Source organism: Carcharhinus amblyrhynchos, chromosome 6, assembly GCF_965287045.1.
Source record: "Carcharhinus amblyrhynchos chromosome 6, sCarAmb.v2.hapA, whole genome shotgun sequence".
Lineage (NCBI taxonomy): Eukaryota > Metazoa > Chordata > Chondrichthyes > Carcharhiniformes > Carcharhinidae > Carcharhinus > Carcharhinus amblyrhynchos.
The window spans coordinates 102,542,626-102,558,719 of record NC_137329.1 but is presented as its reverse complement, the minus strand read 5'-3'; the positions used below and the strand labels follow the sequence as shown (position 1 = coordinate 102,558,719).

Here is a 16,094-nt window from a genome sequence, read left to right as displayed (position 1 = left end):
TGGAAAGTGTTGTTGACAGCATTATCAAGTGGCACTTACTCAGAATTAACCTGCTCACAGAGTTTGCATTCCACCATGATCACTTGGTTCCTGACCTTATTAAGGCCTTGATCCAAACATGGATAAAACAGCTGAACTCAAGAGGTGAGGTGAAAGAGACAGACCTTGACATCAAAGCAGCATTTGACGAAGCGTGGCATCAAGGAGCCTTGGCAAAACTGGAGTCAATGGAAATCAGGTGCAAAACTCACCATTGGTTGACTTTGAAATATGTTGCCATTCCTCCACTGTTGCTGGGTCAAAATCCTTCCTAACAGTACTATGGCTGTACCTACACCACACAGACCACAGCACTTCAAGATGGTGGACCTCACCACCTATTCAAGGATAATGAGGGATGGATACAAATGCTGGCTCTGACAGTGATGTCCACATCCCTTGAAAGGATAAAAAAAGAACAGAGGGTGGAGTCCCATTCTCTTCAAACTAGAAAATGCCAGTTTCTCTTGAAGTTCATGTTTTCATATCCTCCATTTAACCAAAATAAGTGCAGCAAAGTGCCTTAAAGTTTTCTTTGACTTGTATACATTCGCTCTTCTTCAATTTTATACAACAGCTGAAAGTGTAATATGTGTAAGCTTCTGAACGCAAATAACAAGCAAAGAGATTGTTGGAGCATTTTTGCATAAAACGTTTTGTGCAATTTTTCTTTGTGTTGCCTGAGTCCTGCTGACAATCACGCCTGTGATTCAAGAGATTTTTTGATTTGAGTTATTATTGTCGCATGTATTAGCATACAGTGAAAAGTACTGTTTCTTCCAAGCTATACAGACAAAGCATACCATACATAAAGAAGGAAAGGAGAGGGTGCAGAAGGTAGTGTTACAGTTATAGCTAGGGTGTTGAGAAAGATCAACTTAATACGAGGTATGTCCATTCAGAAGTCTGACGGCAGCCGGGAAGAAGTTGTTCTTAAGTAGGGTTGGTACGTGACTTCAGACTTCTGTATCTTTTTCCTGACGGAAGAAGGAAGAGAGAATGTCCAGGATACATGGGGCTTGATTATGCTGGCTGCTTTGCCTAGGCAGCAGGAAGTGTAGACAGAGTCAATGGATGGGAGGCTGGTGTGTGTGATGGACTGGGCTTCATTCACGACCCTTTGTAGTTTCTTGCGGTGTTGGACAGAGCAGGAGCCATATCAAGCTGTGATACAATCAGAAAGGATGCTTTCTATGGTGCATCTGTAAAGGTTGGTGAGAGTCATAGCAGTCATGCCAAATTTGCTTAGCTTCCTGAGAAAGTAGAGGTGTTGGTGGGCTTTCTTAACTATAGTGTCAACATGGAGGGACCAGGACAGGTTGTTGGTGATCTGGACACCTAAAACGTTGAAGCTCTCGACCACTTCCACTTTGTCCCCACTGATATAGACAGGGGCATCTTCTCCATTATGCTTTCTGAAGTCGATGACTGTCTCCTTCATTTTGTTGATATTGAGGGAGATTACTGTCGTTGCACCAGTTCACCAGATTCTTCATCTCTTTCCTGTACTCTGTATCGTCACTGTTTGGGATCTGACCCACTACGGTGGTGTCATCAGCAAACTTGAAAATTGAGTTGGAGATTGGGCCAACAGTTTTCCTCATGACACCAACAATAATCCCCAAGTGACCCTTGAGATACGATCTACACTTCCTATTTCTCTCTCCCTTCAAATAGTGACATTCTGCAACTTCCTCTCAGCACCTTCAAGAAATGAATCAAGTGAAGCAAACTAGAATTAAGATTGCTCATCATCAGGATGATGGTTTTAACTTTCTACTTACTGTGCTGAGCTTCATACTGAGCCCCGTGGTGCTGCAGTTGTTGACTACGTCTGTAACAAACCTCCCCTGCTTTTAGTGCTTGTTTAAAAAGTCTTTCTGCTTCAACAATGGTAGTGGCTTCCTCTTCAGCCAAAAGAATGTAGGCAGTGGCACACCTGAAAAAGATTACCCTCTGATTAGTCTTGGCCTCACTTGATGCTATGGTGCTGATAAAATTGTAAAGTAACATCCATGAGTAGATTTTCTTTCCTGAAGATAGAAATGCAGACATCTTAGACTGCAAATAAAAACTGCATTTTCTGCATCTAATTAATGTGTTCTACTTCCCATGTGCATTGCTCACCTTGGCAGATAAATCAGTGGAAATTCAGTGGAGCACTACCTAAAAGACTATTCACCCTGATGAAAAAGATCATCTAATTTATTCATGGCCATAAATAAGAAACATATAATTTATGCAAATTGGTGCATAATTGCATGTTTGCAACTACACCCTTATCAGTCTTAGATCTGCTTTCAATTGCATATGAACAAAAATCCGTGAGCTTCCATTCCAAGTCCACGCCAAGTTAGCTGGTAATAAAATACAGTAGTTGGCTAGCTAGAAATAACCTCAGTGCCCATCAAATGCTGAAGGAAGGAAATTAAAACAGGAATAAATCCTATGCCCAATGATTATGCAGCCCCACTATTGGAAAACATTAATAGGTCCGTGTTGATAATTAGATACTGGCAGAGCCATACATTCCTGCCATTTTCTTTGTTGTAGCACAGTGGGTTGATATTTACTGTCTACACTCCACACATAAAATGGCAACGTAAGCAAAGCATCAAAAGCTATGCCAGCTTCCAAGGAACTATAACCCAAGGGGCCTGCAGCTTTAAGAAAGGACAAAAAAAACGATACCCATGGCATTTAATAAGCTTTACATTTTAGGCTGGAGATTTTGAAAGACTGCAAATGTCTGAATGTTTATTTACTGATTTGATGAAAAGCCACATGAAAGCTTGTCTTCCATACAGTAACATGGCACTGTTTGAAAAAAATCCATTCAGATTTATTAGATCCATGATTGTTCATAGGTACAAATGCAATAATGAAAGGTTTCAGCAGCCAGATTGGTTTTTGAGTCAATCAATTATCTCCATCTTTGCTTATAGCTAAATGTTGGTAAATCCTCTATATGATATTCATCAATGTTTTTAAATTCAGTTATAGTTACTACAAATTCACAAGAACTTAAGAGATGGAAGCAGGAATAGTCCATACTGCTCATTGAGCCAGCTCCACCATTTAGTATGATCATTGCTGATCTTGGGTTTCAACTTCCCTTCCCTAGCCACTCCCCATACCCCTCGAGAGGCCATAAATCTGCTGATTTTAGCCTTAAATGTAGTTAACAATGGAACATCCATAATCCTCTAGGGAAGAGGATTCCAAAGATAACCCGTTGAGTGAAGGAATTTCTTCTCATCTCAGTCCTAAACTCCTTATTCTGAGACTTGTGTTCTTTATTCCCCAGCCAGCAGAAACAATCTCTTAGCATTGGCCCTTTAAATTCTTGTATGTTTCAAAAAAAAACACCTCTTATTCTTCTAAACTCAAGTAAATATACGCCCAATTTACTCAGCCTTACATCATGGCACAACACTCTCATCCCAGCATACTATCCAGTGAATCTACATCGTACTGCTTCCAATGCAAGTGTATCCTTCCTTAAATGTAGAGACCAAAAAAGGAAATTCATTATAAATTGGTTTATAATTTAACTGCTTAACATGGGAAATCTTATCCCACAGGTCCACTTTAAAGTGATCTCCTTGTATCACACAAGTCTGACATTAGCCATGAACTAAATCAATCTACAAAACATCATAATGTACAGCTCAATCTAAGTTTTATGTTAAATACATCGCAATTTCAAATGTTTAATTGATCTTGTTTAAGCAAAGCAGAATCACAACATAGAAAAATATATTCCACAAGGGTAAAAGAGGTGGCAGTGAGTTACAGTACAGTGATTCAATTAAATGTCACAGAACAGTGGCTGAATCCCAAGAATTACTTTATTAAATACAAGTAATTATTCTCAGGAGGTGGGCAATGCTGAAAAAAAAACTGCATGTGTTACCCAATCATGGTCACTCTGAATGGCTTCACAAAGCACCAAACTGTAGGACTGGGGTCATGTAGCGGGCAGACTGGACAGCAATTTCAGGTTCCCTCTTTGAAGGACATTCGATGAATTTAGACAGCTTTTCATGACTTCTCTGGTTCATTCATCATGTGTTCTCTGCCCAAAGGCAGGTCGTTGGCACATTGTCTCCAAATGCTTTCATTCCTGGCAGATTTTTGTCAGTGGTGGTTTTGCCAATGCCAGGGATAGGGCAAGGAGCCGGGTTCTAAGTCCACACAAGCCAGAACAACACAATTGCGCTGTTAATCTGAATCACATTCTATCTATCTAGCAGATCTGAGCTAACTGGCCCCCATTTAATTTAATTGAATTTTTTGAAGGGATAACCAAGAAGGCGGATGAGGGCAGTGCAGTTGATGTTGTCTACATGGACTTCAGCAAAATCTTTGACAAGGTACCGCATGGTAGATTGTTGCATAAAGTTAAATCTCATGGGATCTGGGGTGAGGTATCTAAATGAATACAAAATTGGCTTCTTGAGAGAAGCCAGAGGGTAGCTGTAGAGAGTTGTTTTTCAAACTGGAGGCCTGTGACCAGCGATGTGCCTCAGGGATCAGTGCTGGGCCCACTGTTATTTGTCATTTATATTAATGATTTGGATTAGAACATAGGGGGCATGGTTAGTAAGTTTGCAGATGACACCAAGATTGGTGGCATGGTTAATAGTGAGGAAGGTTATCTGCAATTGCAGTGGATCTTGATCAATTGGAAAAGTGGCAGATGAATGGCAGATGGAGCTTAATTTAGACAAATGTGAGGTGATGCATTTTGGTAGACTGAACCAGGGCAGGACTTACTCAGTTAATGGTAGGGCGCTGGGGAGAGTTACAGAACAAAAAGATCAAGGGGTACATGTTCATAGTTCCTTGAAAGTGGATCCACAGATGGACAGAGTGGTGAAGAAGGCATTTGGCATGCTTGGTTTCATCGGTCAGAACACTGAAGATGTTGGGACATCTTGCTGAAGTTGTTCAAGACATTGGTAAGGCCACACTTAAAATGCTGTGTGCAATTCTGGTCACCCTATTATAAAAAGGATATTATTAAACTAGAAAGAGTGCGGAAAAAATTTACAAGGATGCTATCAGTACTTAATCGAATGAGTTACAAGTAGAGGCTGTACAGACTGGGACTTTTTGCTCTGGAGCGTAGGAGGCTGAGAGGTGACTTTATAGAGGTCTATAAAATAATGAGGGGCATAGACAAGGTAGATCGTCAATATCTTTTCCCAAAGGTAGGGGAATCTAAAACTAGAGGGCATGGGTTTAAGATGAAAGGGGAGAGATACAAACATGTCCAGAGGGGCATTTTTTTTCATACAGAGGGTGGTGAGTGTCTGGAACAAGCTGCCAGAGGTAGTAGCAGAGACAGGTACAATTTTATCTTTTAAAAAGCATTTAGATAGTTACAATGGGTACGATGGGTACAGAGGGATATGGGCCAAATGCAAGCAATTGGAATTAGCTTAGGGGCTTTTAAAACAAAAGGTGGCCAAAGGGCCTGTTTCCATGCTGTAAACCTCTATGATTCTATTTCGTGGTGTCAGCTCACAGATCATCAAATTTTACTGAATGAGTTTCATACCCTGCGATGGTGAGATTTGAACTCATGACTTCTGAGTTGTTGACCCAGTGCCATGACCATTAGGCTACGGTCGCCCCAGCACTGTACTGACTAATAACTCACTACCACTCTTTACAATATTTTCTCTAATTTAATTTGAGACTATTTGTAACTCTTATGAATGCCCTACATAATGCACAGGCACTGTGACTTAGATAAAGGGTAATAAAAATGGCAGTGAAGAAGTTATATATATAAGCATATATTTATTTATATTGTATAAAACTAGATACAAGATATATTGCACGAGGCTAATTTTGTTTCCTGCAAAATATGAAGAAGCCAAACAAAATTCAGATCGAGGACAATTCTTTAACAGTTGCTGCTCAAGGATCTGTATACACTGACAACTAACCTACTTAACAAGTCACAGGTCTAAGAGATAAGACAGGAATGAACTTAGAGCGAAATGTCCTGAGTGCCTGGCGGGTAGCAGCACTGTTAGAAAATGTCAAATAGGCTGCTGGAACTCAGACTAGCTCAGGGCTAAATTTTCCATTTGCTGTTACTTCAACAGGTCCAATCTGAAACTCTTAGCTTAATTTGTCCCAGGCTCGCACTTAAAGGATGGCAGCTTTTGTCATTTTAATGAGAAAAATGATCTGCTGAGCTAGTCACCAATGGATCGCTTGACCTACAGATTACAGAGGTACCAGCAGTGTTAAAGTTTTCATCTTAAAATACAAGGTTGAATGGGTATTCAACAATGGGACTGTGTTACCTGCCAACTGGCATGGTCAATGTATGTTTTTGTGAATATTGAAAAAGATTAATCAAATAGGGGGTTATAAGGATATTAATTCTGTTACATGTGCACACAGGGGCATGTTGATGTCGTGCCAAACAAGCTTTACCTTGCTGCTTGTTCTGAATGTATACATGTTCATGAGCAGCTAAGAAACCAAACACTGAAGCCTTTCTGTTAATGCATGATGTCAGAAGTCTTCTGTGGAACAGGATCTAAGTGAGTGAATTAAACATGAGTGCCAGATTGTACAACTCTCAGCCTGGCTGATGTGACGCTAAAGCAAATAAAGTGAAATGGGGAATAATGGACACCCAGGAGTGATTTAGACACAGTCATTTCTTTGAGTAGTTCAGATAATGTCACAAATCACAAGAGCAGAGCTCCAGCAATTTATAATCACCATCTGACTTCTGAACTAAAATCACAGTCTTGAAATCACTCCCAGGTGACTTTTTAAGAACATACATTGTGAAGTTTATTCCATTTTGGGTCCTTCTTTTTGCTTGCAGCGGCTGTAGCAGTGGACGCCAATGGTAAAATATCCTGGATGAAAAGCGGACACGGGTCTTGTCAGAACACAGCAGAAATGAAAAAACTGCACAAAAGTTGATCATACTACATCAGCATTAAAATATACAACCATCCTTATGGCATCGGTAAAATATATTGCTTCAAAAAAAATACGATTGAAATAGCAGGTAGAAAGGACATGTTTGGAATACAGACCAAATTTCTGGAAGAACTGAAGTAAAAAGGATTTGAGCCCACAATGCAAAAAAAAGTCACTCACTCATTTAATTCTAAGGCTTCATGCGCCGCTGAAATTCTTGCTTGCGGGTTCCTCTCTCTCCAAGCTTTCTGCATTACTGCTCAAACAAAATAACAGCACTTTTTAAAACAAGATTAATGTCCAGGATGGAACATATCACTGGGATTCGAAAGCTTTCCTACCCTTTTCCTTGCACTACACTACAAATAAATTCCAACTGAGATTTATCCAACATGATAAAAGCAAAATATTATGAATGCTGGAACTGAAACCAAGAAAAGAAAGTCCTGGAAATTCTTATCGCAAATTCTTATTGTTGTCTGATTGCATCAGTGGAGAAAGAATAGAGCCAACGTTTCGAGGGATGACTCTTCATCAGAGTTTTTGCCTAACAAAATCATCCAGACTTAAAACACTGGCTTTATTCTCTCTCTCCACAGATACTATCAGACATGCTGAGATTTTCCAGCATTTTCTGTTTTGGTTTCATCCAACATGACTTATTTCCATTCTGCGAAAATTGATATAAGTTTTGGTAGTATTCCACTGAATGAAAAACTAAGTGATAACGTAGACCGTAGCAAAATTCTCAAAATAACAACCTCTCAGGAAAATTAAAGATGTGCTAGCCTTGAGATTAGCTTCACTGCCCTGACTATAGCATTTCACTGAATCCAGCCACCCAATGCTGAGATAAACCTGCAGCACTTACAGAAAGAAGATAAAACACTGTCCTGGAGGATAGCAATCTGGAAGTTAAGCATGGTCATTTTTGAGAAATGTTATAAATCAGATTCTGTAAGACACAGCTGGTTTTCAAATTTATTTTAGATGATTTGCGTATATGCTGTCCTCAAAAACAGAACACATTCAAACCAGCTCCATAAGCCTACTCCCAATTGGCAAAGTGAAAGAAGGGGATGTCAACAGTGCCATCAAGTGGCATATACTCAGCAATATCCTGTTCACTAATGCTCAGCTTGAGTTCTGCCTGAACCTCTTGGCTCCGGGCCTCAATACAGCTTCAGTCCAAATGTGAACACAAGAACTGAACTCTAGAGGTGAGGCAACTGTAATTGTTCTTAATGTTAGAATACCATTCGACTAGATGTTGCTCCAAGGAGTCTTAGCCAAATTAAAGTCAATAAGAACTGGTGGAAATCTCTCCCATGGCTCACCATGCCTGGCACAAAGCAAAATAGTATGGCTGTTGGAGGCCAATCATCACAGCCCCAAGACATCTCTGCAGGACTTCCTCGGGGCAGTGTCATAGGTCCAACTATCTTCGGTTGCTTATCAATTATCTTCCCTCCTTGTTAAGATCACAACTATGTACTCATAGTTGCACATTGTACAGTTCCATTTGCAGTTCTTCATTCCAAACTTGGGCTGCTAAGTGGCAAGCAACATATTTATGCTGCATAAATGCCAGGTAATAACCATCTCTGGAATCTCTGCAATTAAAGGAACAGTAGCAACATTGATACAAAAACATAAGTTGAATAATAGGAAACAGAGATTAATGGTCAATGGATATTTTTCAGGCTGAAGGGAGGTTCGTGCTTGTGTTCCCCAGGGATTGGTATTAGGGAATATTGATCCCTTGCTTTTTCTGATATATATTAATAATCTAGAACTTGATGTGTTTGCAGATGACATGAAACTTGGAAGCATTGTAACCTGTGAAGGGGACACTGTAGAACTTCAAAGGGACATTGATAAATTGATGGAGTGGGCAGATAGATGGCAGACAAAGTTCAATGTGCAGAAGTGTGTAGTGATACATTCTGCATAGGAAGAACACGGACAAACAATCTAAAATAAGGGGTAAAATTCTTGCCGAGAGATCTGGGTGCACATGTGCATATATCATTCATCAGGTGAACAGAGCAATTAATAAAGCATACAGTAACCTGGGTTTCATTAAAAGGGGCACAGAGTACAAGAGCAAAGTGTTTATGCTTGAACTTATACAAGACACTAGTTAGAGCTCAACTAGAGTATTGTGTACAATTCTGGGCGCCACACTGCAGGAAGGGTGTGAATGCACTGGAGAAAGTGCAGAAGAGGTTTACAAGAACGGTTTTAGTGATGAGAAACTTCAGTTATGAAAATAGACTGGAGACGTTGGAACTGTTTTCCTTGGAAAGAATGTGGTTCAGATGAATTTGATCGTGGTGTTCAACATTATGAAGGAGCTGGATAGAGCGGATAAGAAGAAACTGTTCTTGCTCATAAAAGGATCGCAAATGAGAGGGCACAGATTTCAAATGATTTCAAGATTTTCAAAAGAAGTAAATGTGATGTGAGAAAAAAGCTTTTTCACATTGAGCGGTTTGGATCCAGAATGTACCACCTGGACTATGATGGAAACATAGGCATTCAAGAATACATTAGATGATTATTTGAATGGAAATGATGTGCAAGGGTACAAGGAATAGGCAGGAAGATGGCACTAAATTATAAAGCTCATTTGGAGAGCTGGTGCAGACATGATGGCCAAATGGCCTCACAGTGTACTATAACAATTCTGTGATTCTGTGAAGAGAACACCTACCCATTTCCCCAAGTTAATCAACTGCATCATCAACATGATCACCTATCACCAGTGGCTTCACCACTGATCAGAAATTCAACTGCACTATCTGCACAAATGCCGATGCTATCAGGTTAGGGATTCTGCATCGAGTGACTCACCTCCCATTCCCCAAAGTCTCATCACCACTTACAAGGTACAACAAAGGATGCTTGGCTTAGTACAGCTGCAATAACACTCAAGAAACTCGGCATCATCTAGGGCAAAGCAGTCCACTTGATGGGCTGATTATCTACTTGCCTGGACTTCCACCTCCAATGTGCCATGCCTCCAGTTTTTTCTATCTACAGGACGTCTTTTGCAGCACCTCCCAAACTTGCAATCTTCACGGCTAAATGGTCATTGGTTAATAGGTGGATGAAAACACCATCATCTCCAAGTATTACACCATCCTTACCTGGACACGATGGGCCCAATTCTATACGATCAAAGGGTCAAAATTGGAATTTCCTACTCAACAGCATTGTGGAAGCACCATCACCCTCACAGGCCATAGAGGTTTAAGAAGAAAGCCTGTTATCAACTTCTTACTGGCAACTCATGGTGGGCAACAAAGACTGACCATGCCATTGAAACCCATTACCTGAGAATGAACTAATAAAATAAATCCTGACCAAGAGGATCCCAATGTACTACCACTAACAAATGTTAGAAACATACTCAAATATTTGTTTGGCAATGCAGACAGATGCTGCATATTGCTGAATAAAACAGCAGCTTTGGTGAACGGACATGGTCAATAGAATCCATCCCTGAGGTTTCAATTTACAAATTATTTCCCATCTGGCAGCTTTCCCCTTTTTCAGATCTCTGGGCTTTTTTTTGGCTTAGATAGTTTAACATTGGTTACAAGTAGCATTAAAAATTTTGATTGTTTCAAATCCAGATGTCAGGGTTAGGCGAGATTACACTCCAGTAACTTGTGTATATGAAATTAATGGTCCAAACCTTGAGCTATCAATGATGGCAAGATGGTCAACATTTGCCAGCATTACTTCCCTGAAACTGATTATTTCTGGAGCCTACATATCACTGTTAAACATGAGAAGTTGCTGTTTAGTATTCTATGCTGCTCCAGAGCACTGTTGAGGTCCCCCAAAGTCCCTATAATCCATAACCAAGCAGTAAGCATTGGACTGATGAAAGTTTGCCCTATTAGCCTCACTGTAAAAATCCTTTAAAAAGTTACACCTTGACGTATGAGGTAGAACTGGGTTTTTAAGGGCATACTAAGTTCACTGGCCCTGAGAAATTAATTTTATGTTTGTAGAATGTCATTTTTTTCCATGATGATTAAAAAAAACACATCATTAAAATAATACATGTTTAAAAATAATTGGTTATAATATCCCACCTTCTACCTTAATCGCATGCAATGCTCCAATCATTTACGTCACACTGGGTAAAATTTAATTAAGAGTGCAAGCTAAAATCAGTTCATTTTACTTCCTGCTCTGCTGTCTGTGAGAATGCTTCAAAGTGAATGGCTGCTTACCTGTTTGATAATGTCACTATTGCTGGACACCTGGAGATCCCTGTGGCTGATTCAAACTGATACCAGGGAAAGGAAAACGCATGTCGCAGCGATTGCCAGATTTTTGTAAGCAGCTTTCCTGGAGGTCAGCAGTGAGCACCGTCACTTTGCTGCTGGCCATGAAATCTGGGCCAATGCTAATGATTTTCAAAAGTGGATTGTGGCTTGTCGCATTTTCCAGCTTTCGCAAAATTCCAAATCAACTTTATGCTTCACTGTGTGAAATACTTGTTTTTAAAATGTACAGGTGTGTATATAAAACAGGAATTACCATTCCTCGTGGACTAAAAACTGCATGGCTAAAAAAGACAGAGAAGTTCTGGATCTTGGTCAACTGGGCCAGTGGGGCAAGGAATGGCAGATGGAGTTTAATTCAGATAACTGCGAAGTGTTGTATTTTGTTAAGACTGACCAAGGCAGTACTTACACAGTTAACGGTAGGGCCTTGGGGAGTGTTGTTGAACAAAGAGGCCTAGGGGTGTAGGTACACAGTTCCTTGAAAGTGACGTCACAGGTGGATCGGGTGGTGAAGAAGGCGTTTGGCACACTTGCATTCATTGGTCAGAGCACTGAGTACAAGAATTGGGACGTGATATTATGAGTGTACAAGACATTGGAAAGGCCACATTTGGAGTACTGCATACAATTCTGTCGCTCTGCTTTGGGAAGGATATTATTAAATGGAAAGGGTACAAAAAAGATGGACAAGGCTGTTACCAAGACTGGGAGGGTTGAATTATAAAGGGAAGCTGGATAGACTGGGACTTTTTTCCCAAGAGCATAGGAGGATGAAGGGTGACCTTATAAAGGTTTATAAAATCATGAGTGGCATAGAAATGGTGGATAGCCAAAGTCTTTTCTCCAGGTAAGGGAGTCCAAAGCTAGAGGGCATAGGTTTAAGATGAGAGGAGAAAGACTTAAAAGGGACCCGAGGGGCAACTTTTTCAAACGGGGTGTGAGGCGTATGTGGAATGAGCTGTCAGAGAAGGTGGTAGAAATGGGTACAATTACAACATTAAAAAGACATTTGGATAGATACTTGAAGAGGAAAGGTTTGGAGGGGTATGGGCCAAACACTTGCAAATGGAACTAGTTCAGTTTAGGAAATCTGGTGGCATGGATGAGTTGGACTGAAGGGCCTGTTTCCATGCAGTATATCCCTATGGCTCTACTTAAAACATCCAATTAGTTAACAGAAATGTAACTATTTGTAAATTTAGAATCTAATCATCAGAATGCACAAGACGGATCAGCATTTCACTCAATACGATATCTTTTCAGATCATTACACAGCAAAGCAAGATTACCATCAGTCACAAATAAGGAGTAAATATTTGCTGTAACTGTACAAGAATCAAAAGACATTTGGAGAATGTGTAACAAGTAGAAGTAACAGAATCATAATTTACTGTAGCACAATCCTATTTGACTTTCGCAATTTGTGAGACAGGCGGTTATGGGGCAGGGAATCGTTTGCAGATACTTTAGGCAATAACAAATCTCTGAGATGGCCAAGATGTGGTCTTAAGCTGTAACACTGGTTTAGTCTGCATTTAGTGCAAGATACCATCTTAGTTAAGAAATTGAAGCTTTCATTAGGAATAGATGTCATTTAGCAGTTGATTGCCATTTAAATTGCCTGCCTGCGCTCATTGACAATGCTGCATGGTATTTTAGTGGCTGGTGCTTAATAATGCCTTCTCATAACACCAATGGACAGATTGGAAATCTCGTCACTGGAGAGGGTTGAGCATCACCTAAAGGCATGTCACATTTTCCGATCCAATGCCGCACAAGGTTTGAAGAAGATTTTTGGAACACATTTGGAGACAAGACTTTATCATAATTTATTCTGGAAATTATGAGGACTTCATCTAAAAAGAGAGTATTACTGGGTTTCACCTGGGGAGAAAGGGGCTGCTTGGTCATCAACATATTGCTAAGGACCCCACAAGGCATGCAGCAGGGATGGGAGGAAAGCAAGAAAAAGGCATGAGAGTGAATATAGGGGAATGAAGGGGATTCTTTCCCTAAGTTCCATCCCCCAACAGAGCCTCCAGTTCTCCTTCTGAGAACCGGTGCACCTTCTCAATCAGCTCCTGACTAATTATGAAACCTCACGTTGTGGTTAGCAAATGCACATCACAACTTCAAGGGAAGTGGATGCGCAAAGTTCACATTACTGCTCAATGAAAAATAATTGTGTCTATTCAGCACTTGGGGACTAACCCTGCAGCCTTCTGATTTAGCACATCCAGGCAAGTTCAAATTATGGTGAACATTAATTAGGCCCAAAATGGCAAATTAAAACCAGACTTTCAAACAAACTTTCTTATTAGCACAGAATACATTCGGTGCTTGTTTTTACTCTTCCATCAAAATAACCCCATATATATTTAGATGATTGCCTCTGTGGTGGCAAGACTCAATATCACGTACAGCCTATCTCAGATAAGTTCCATTGCTCAGTATCATTACACATCTAAGTTCCATTCTGTGAAAATTAACCTCCTCGTGATATGACCAATGATTGTGACAATAAAACATTAATGTAGAAAAGGGAATTCTAACTCCTTGAAAGAAGGAAAACTTTTTTTCCCACTTCTGCAGAGTTGTCATTAGGAATTTGACTAATAATGAAAGGTGTTTCACGAATGGCAACTTGGGAAATGCACAAGACTAGTATGGTACTGACCCATACAGAACAATAACATGCCAGGTTTACTCCCAGGTCTACATCACGGTTAGCAAGAAGGGTAATGACTGATTTGAACCTTTCCCAATAAGGAAAAAGGAAGAGCCCCCATCTGTCAAGGATTTCCTCTCAAGAGTAAGACCTAGGATGGGATTTTCCAGCCACGCTCGCCTTAAAACTGGAGAATCCATCTGAGGTCAATGGATCTTTGCATGGCTCCTCCCCCTCGTTACAACTCGCATGGCAGGCGGGACAGGATGGGACAATTCTGGCCCTGCTCTCCTTCAAAAACAAGTGTAGATATTTAGCTATCAGGTGATGACAGAATCAAGATTGGCTGAGATCTCCCTCAATGGAGTAGCTGGTTTCCACTATTCATAGTTTAAATAAGAACTTCGGCCAGGTCCCAGAGGGATCTCGCAGCCTGTGGAAACGTGCACCAATACAAACCAACATGTCTCATGGATGAAGGGGAACAATACTGAAAAGAAAATCAGTAGGAGAAAACAAATCAAGATTTTTAAAAATGTTGGCAAGCTCCTTGTTCTAAAATTGGAGGGTGTGGTACCTACTAAGCTTAAGTAAGGTCAAAAGATTAATTAGCAATACCTGAGGAGAAACTATATAGATTTTTAGGAGATACAAAAATAATGCTGATTTTGGAATTACAAGTCAGACAGGCAAATAGTATATCAAGAAGACAATATTCATAAATGTCTGAATTCTAGATCTTACAGTCCTTCTTACTAGCGTCTGCAGGCCGTAAGTGGTCGGTCTCACAAGTGAAGAAAGTTTGATGATCTTGTGCAGAAAGATTCATGTCATAATATGTCAGAGGCTCTCTTCCTGTTACCCACGTATACCTTCAAAAGAATAAAGCAAAGTAAAAGAGACCACTGAACGAACATCCTATAAGCTAGAGCCAAGGTGAGCTGAATAGCGGCAATCAATGCATCCTTTAACTCCCAACTCTAAAGAACAGATACTGGTGCAATTAATAACGTACAGAGGTGATCATTAGAAATTACACTGCACCCAATAACAAAATCGCAAATTAACCACAGGATGTGAAGCACTTGGCCCAAACATGAAAGCTCAGTTACTCTCCCTCCTCTTGAAGAATGAAAGCCTGATTTTCTATAATTCTGCACCGACACAGGAAAAATTCCACAGAGGAGGCAAATCCTAATTGCATAATTACTTCCTAGACCAAAAAAGATGTGTTTGTCCAGTCAGTGCTTCAGTCAGTATCACACTTCTAGAACTTTTTATAGGTGCACATATAGCAAATAGACTCCTTTGCAGTATTAAATATGCTGGCCAAAAACTGAGCAACTCAGGAGCATAGCTGAACATTATAGCTGCCTCTTGTAATACCACATGTTATAAAGTCATTCATGCAGCTTAAGGTTAATGAAATGAGAATCATCCATATACGCTGTGGTGCCAGCCACTCAATGCAAAATGACTCACCGATTGTATTCTGCTCCTCTAAATAAATTTAGTGGATTTCGCCACACTTTGCATTCTGTCAGGATAAATAGAAACCAGTTAACAGTATGCATTTATTGTCTATTTCTCTGGACTGAATATAACATATTATTGTTGTACATAAAACTGCACTGTATGTCTGAAAGGCCATCCCGAGTTTCTTAACTGCACAATTCCCAATGGTGGAAAATATAACAACAATGTATATTGATGTAGCTCTGACGAAGGGTCATCCAGAATTGAAAAGTTGACTATTCTCTCTCCATCGATGCAGTCAGACCTGCTGACGAAAGGTATTGCGTGGGTGGGGTGAGGACTGTGTTTAATTTTATTCCCTTTTAGTATCATTGACAAAGTGCCACAGCACCAAGGCAGATCTTCCACTCACACTGGCTCCACACCTGACAGCCTCTAAACTCTTTCCAGGGTCATCCACCACAACTCCCATTTTCACCTGCGCCCAACTACCTCGGAGTGAAAATTGGAACTGTTGGGACATTTTTTTCCGAGCTGGGAATTATCCAAATCCGTGCTCCTTAAACCCAGGAGTAAAAATTCATGTCTATGTATTTGAACTTGATTGATCGGCAGCTCTAAGTTTACAGGCCTCCGGACTG

General features: G+C 40.3%; 1 protein-coding gene across 7 annotated transcripts in view; it reads right to left on the bottom strand.

Annotated features, from left to right (window-relative positions):
- The window catches only part of LOC145344172 (suppressor of tumorigenicity 7 protein homolog), a 169,883-nt gene that overhangs the window by 33,491 nt on the left and 120,298 nt on the right, over positions 1-16,094 (bottom strand). For 4 of the 7 annotated variants that reach the window (XM_080191089.1, XM_080191091.1, XM_080191096.1 and 1 more), the window contains 5 exons: positions 15,460-15,514; positions 14,722-14,849; positions 7,183-7,258; positions 6,858-6,935; positions 1,824-1,978 (listed from right to left, as the gene is read on the bottom strand). In XM_080191089.1, the coding sequence (XP_080047215.1) occupies positions 1,824-1,978; positions 6,858-6,935; positions 7,183-7,258; positions 14,722-14,849; positions 15,460-15,514 (492 nt within the window). The remainder of the gene's footprint in view (positions 1-1,823; positions 1,979-6,857; positions 6,936-7,182; positions 7,259-14,721; positions 14,850-15,459; positions 15,515-16,094) is intronic. The other 3 variants (XM_080191090.1, XM_080191093.1, XM_080191094.1) reach the window with 3 other exon arrangements.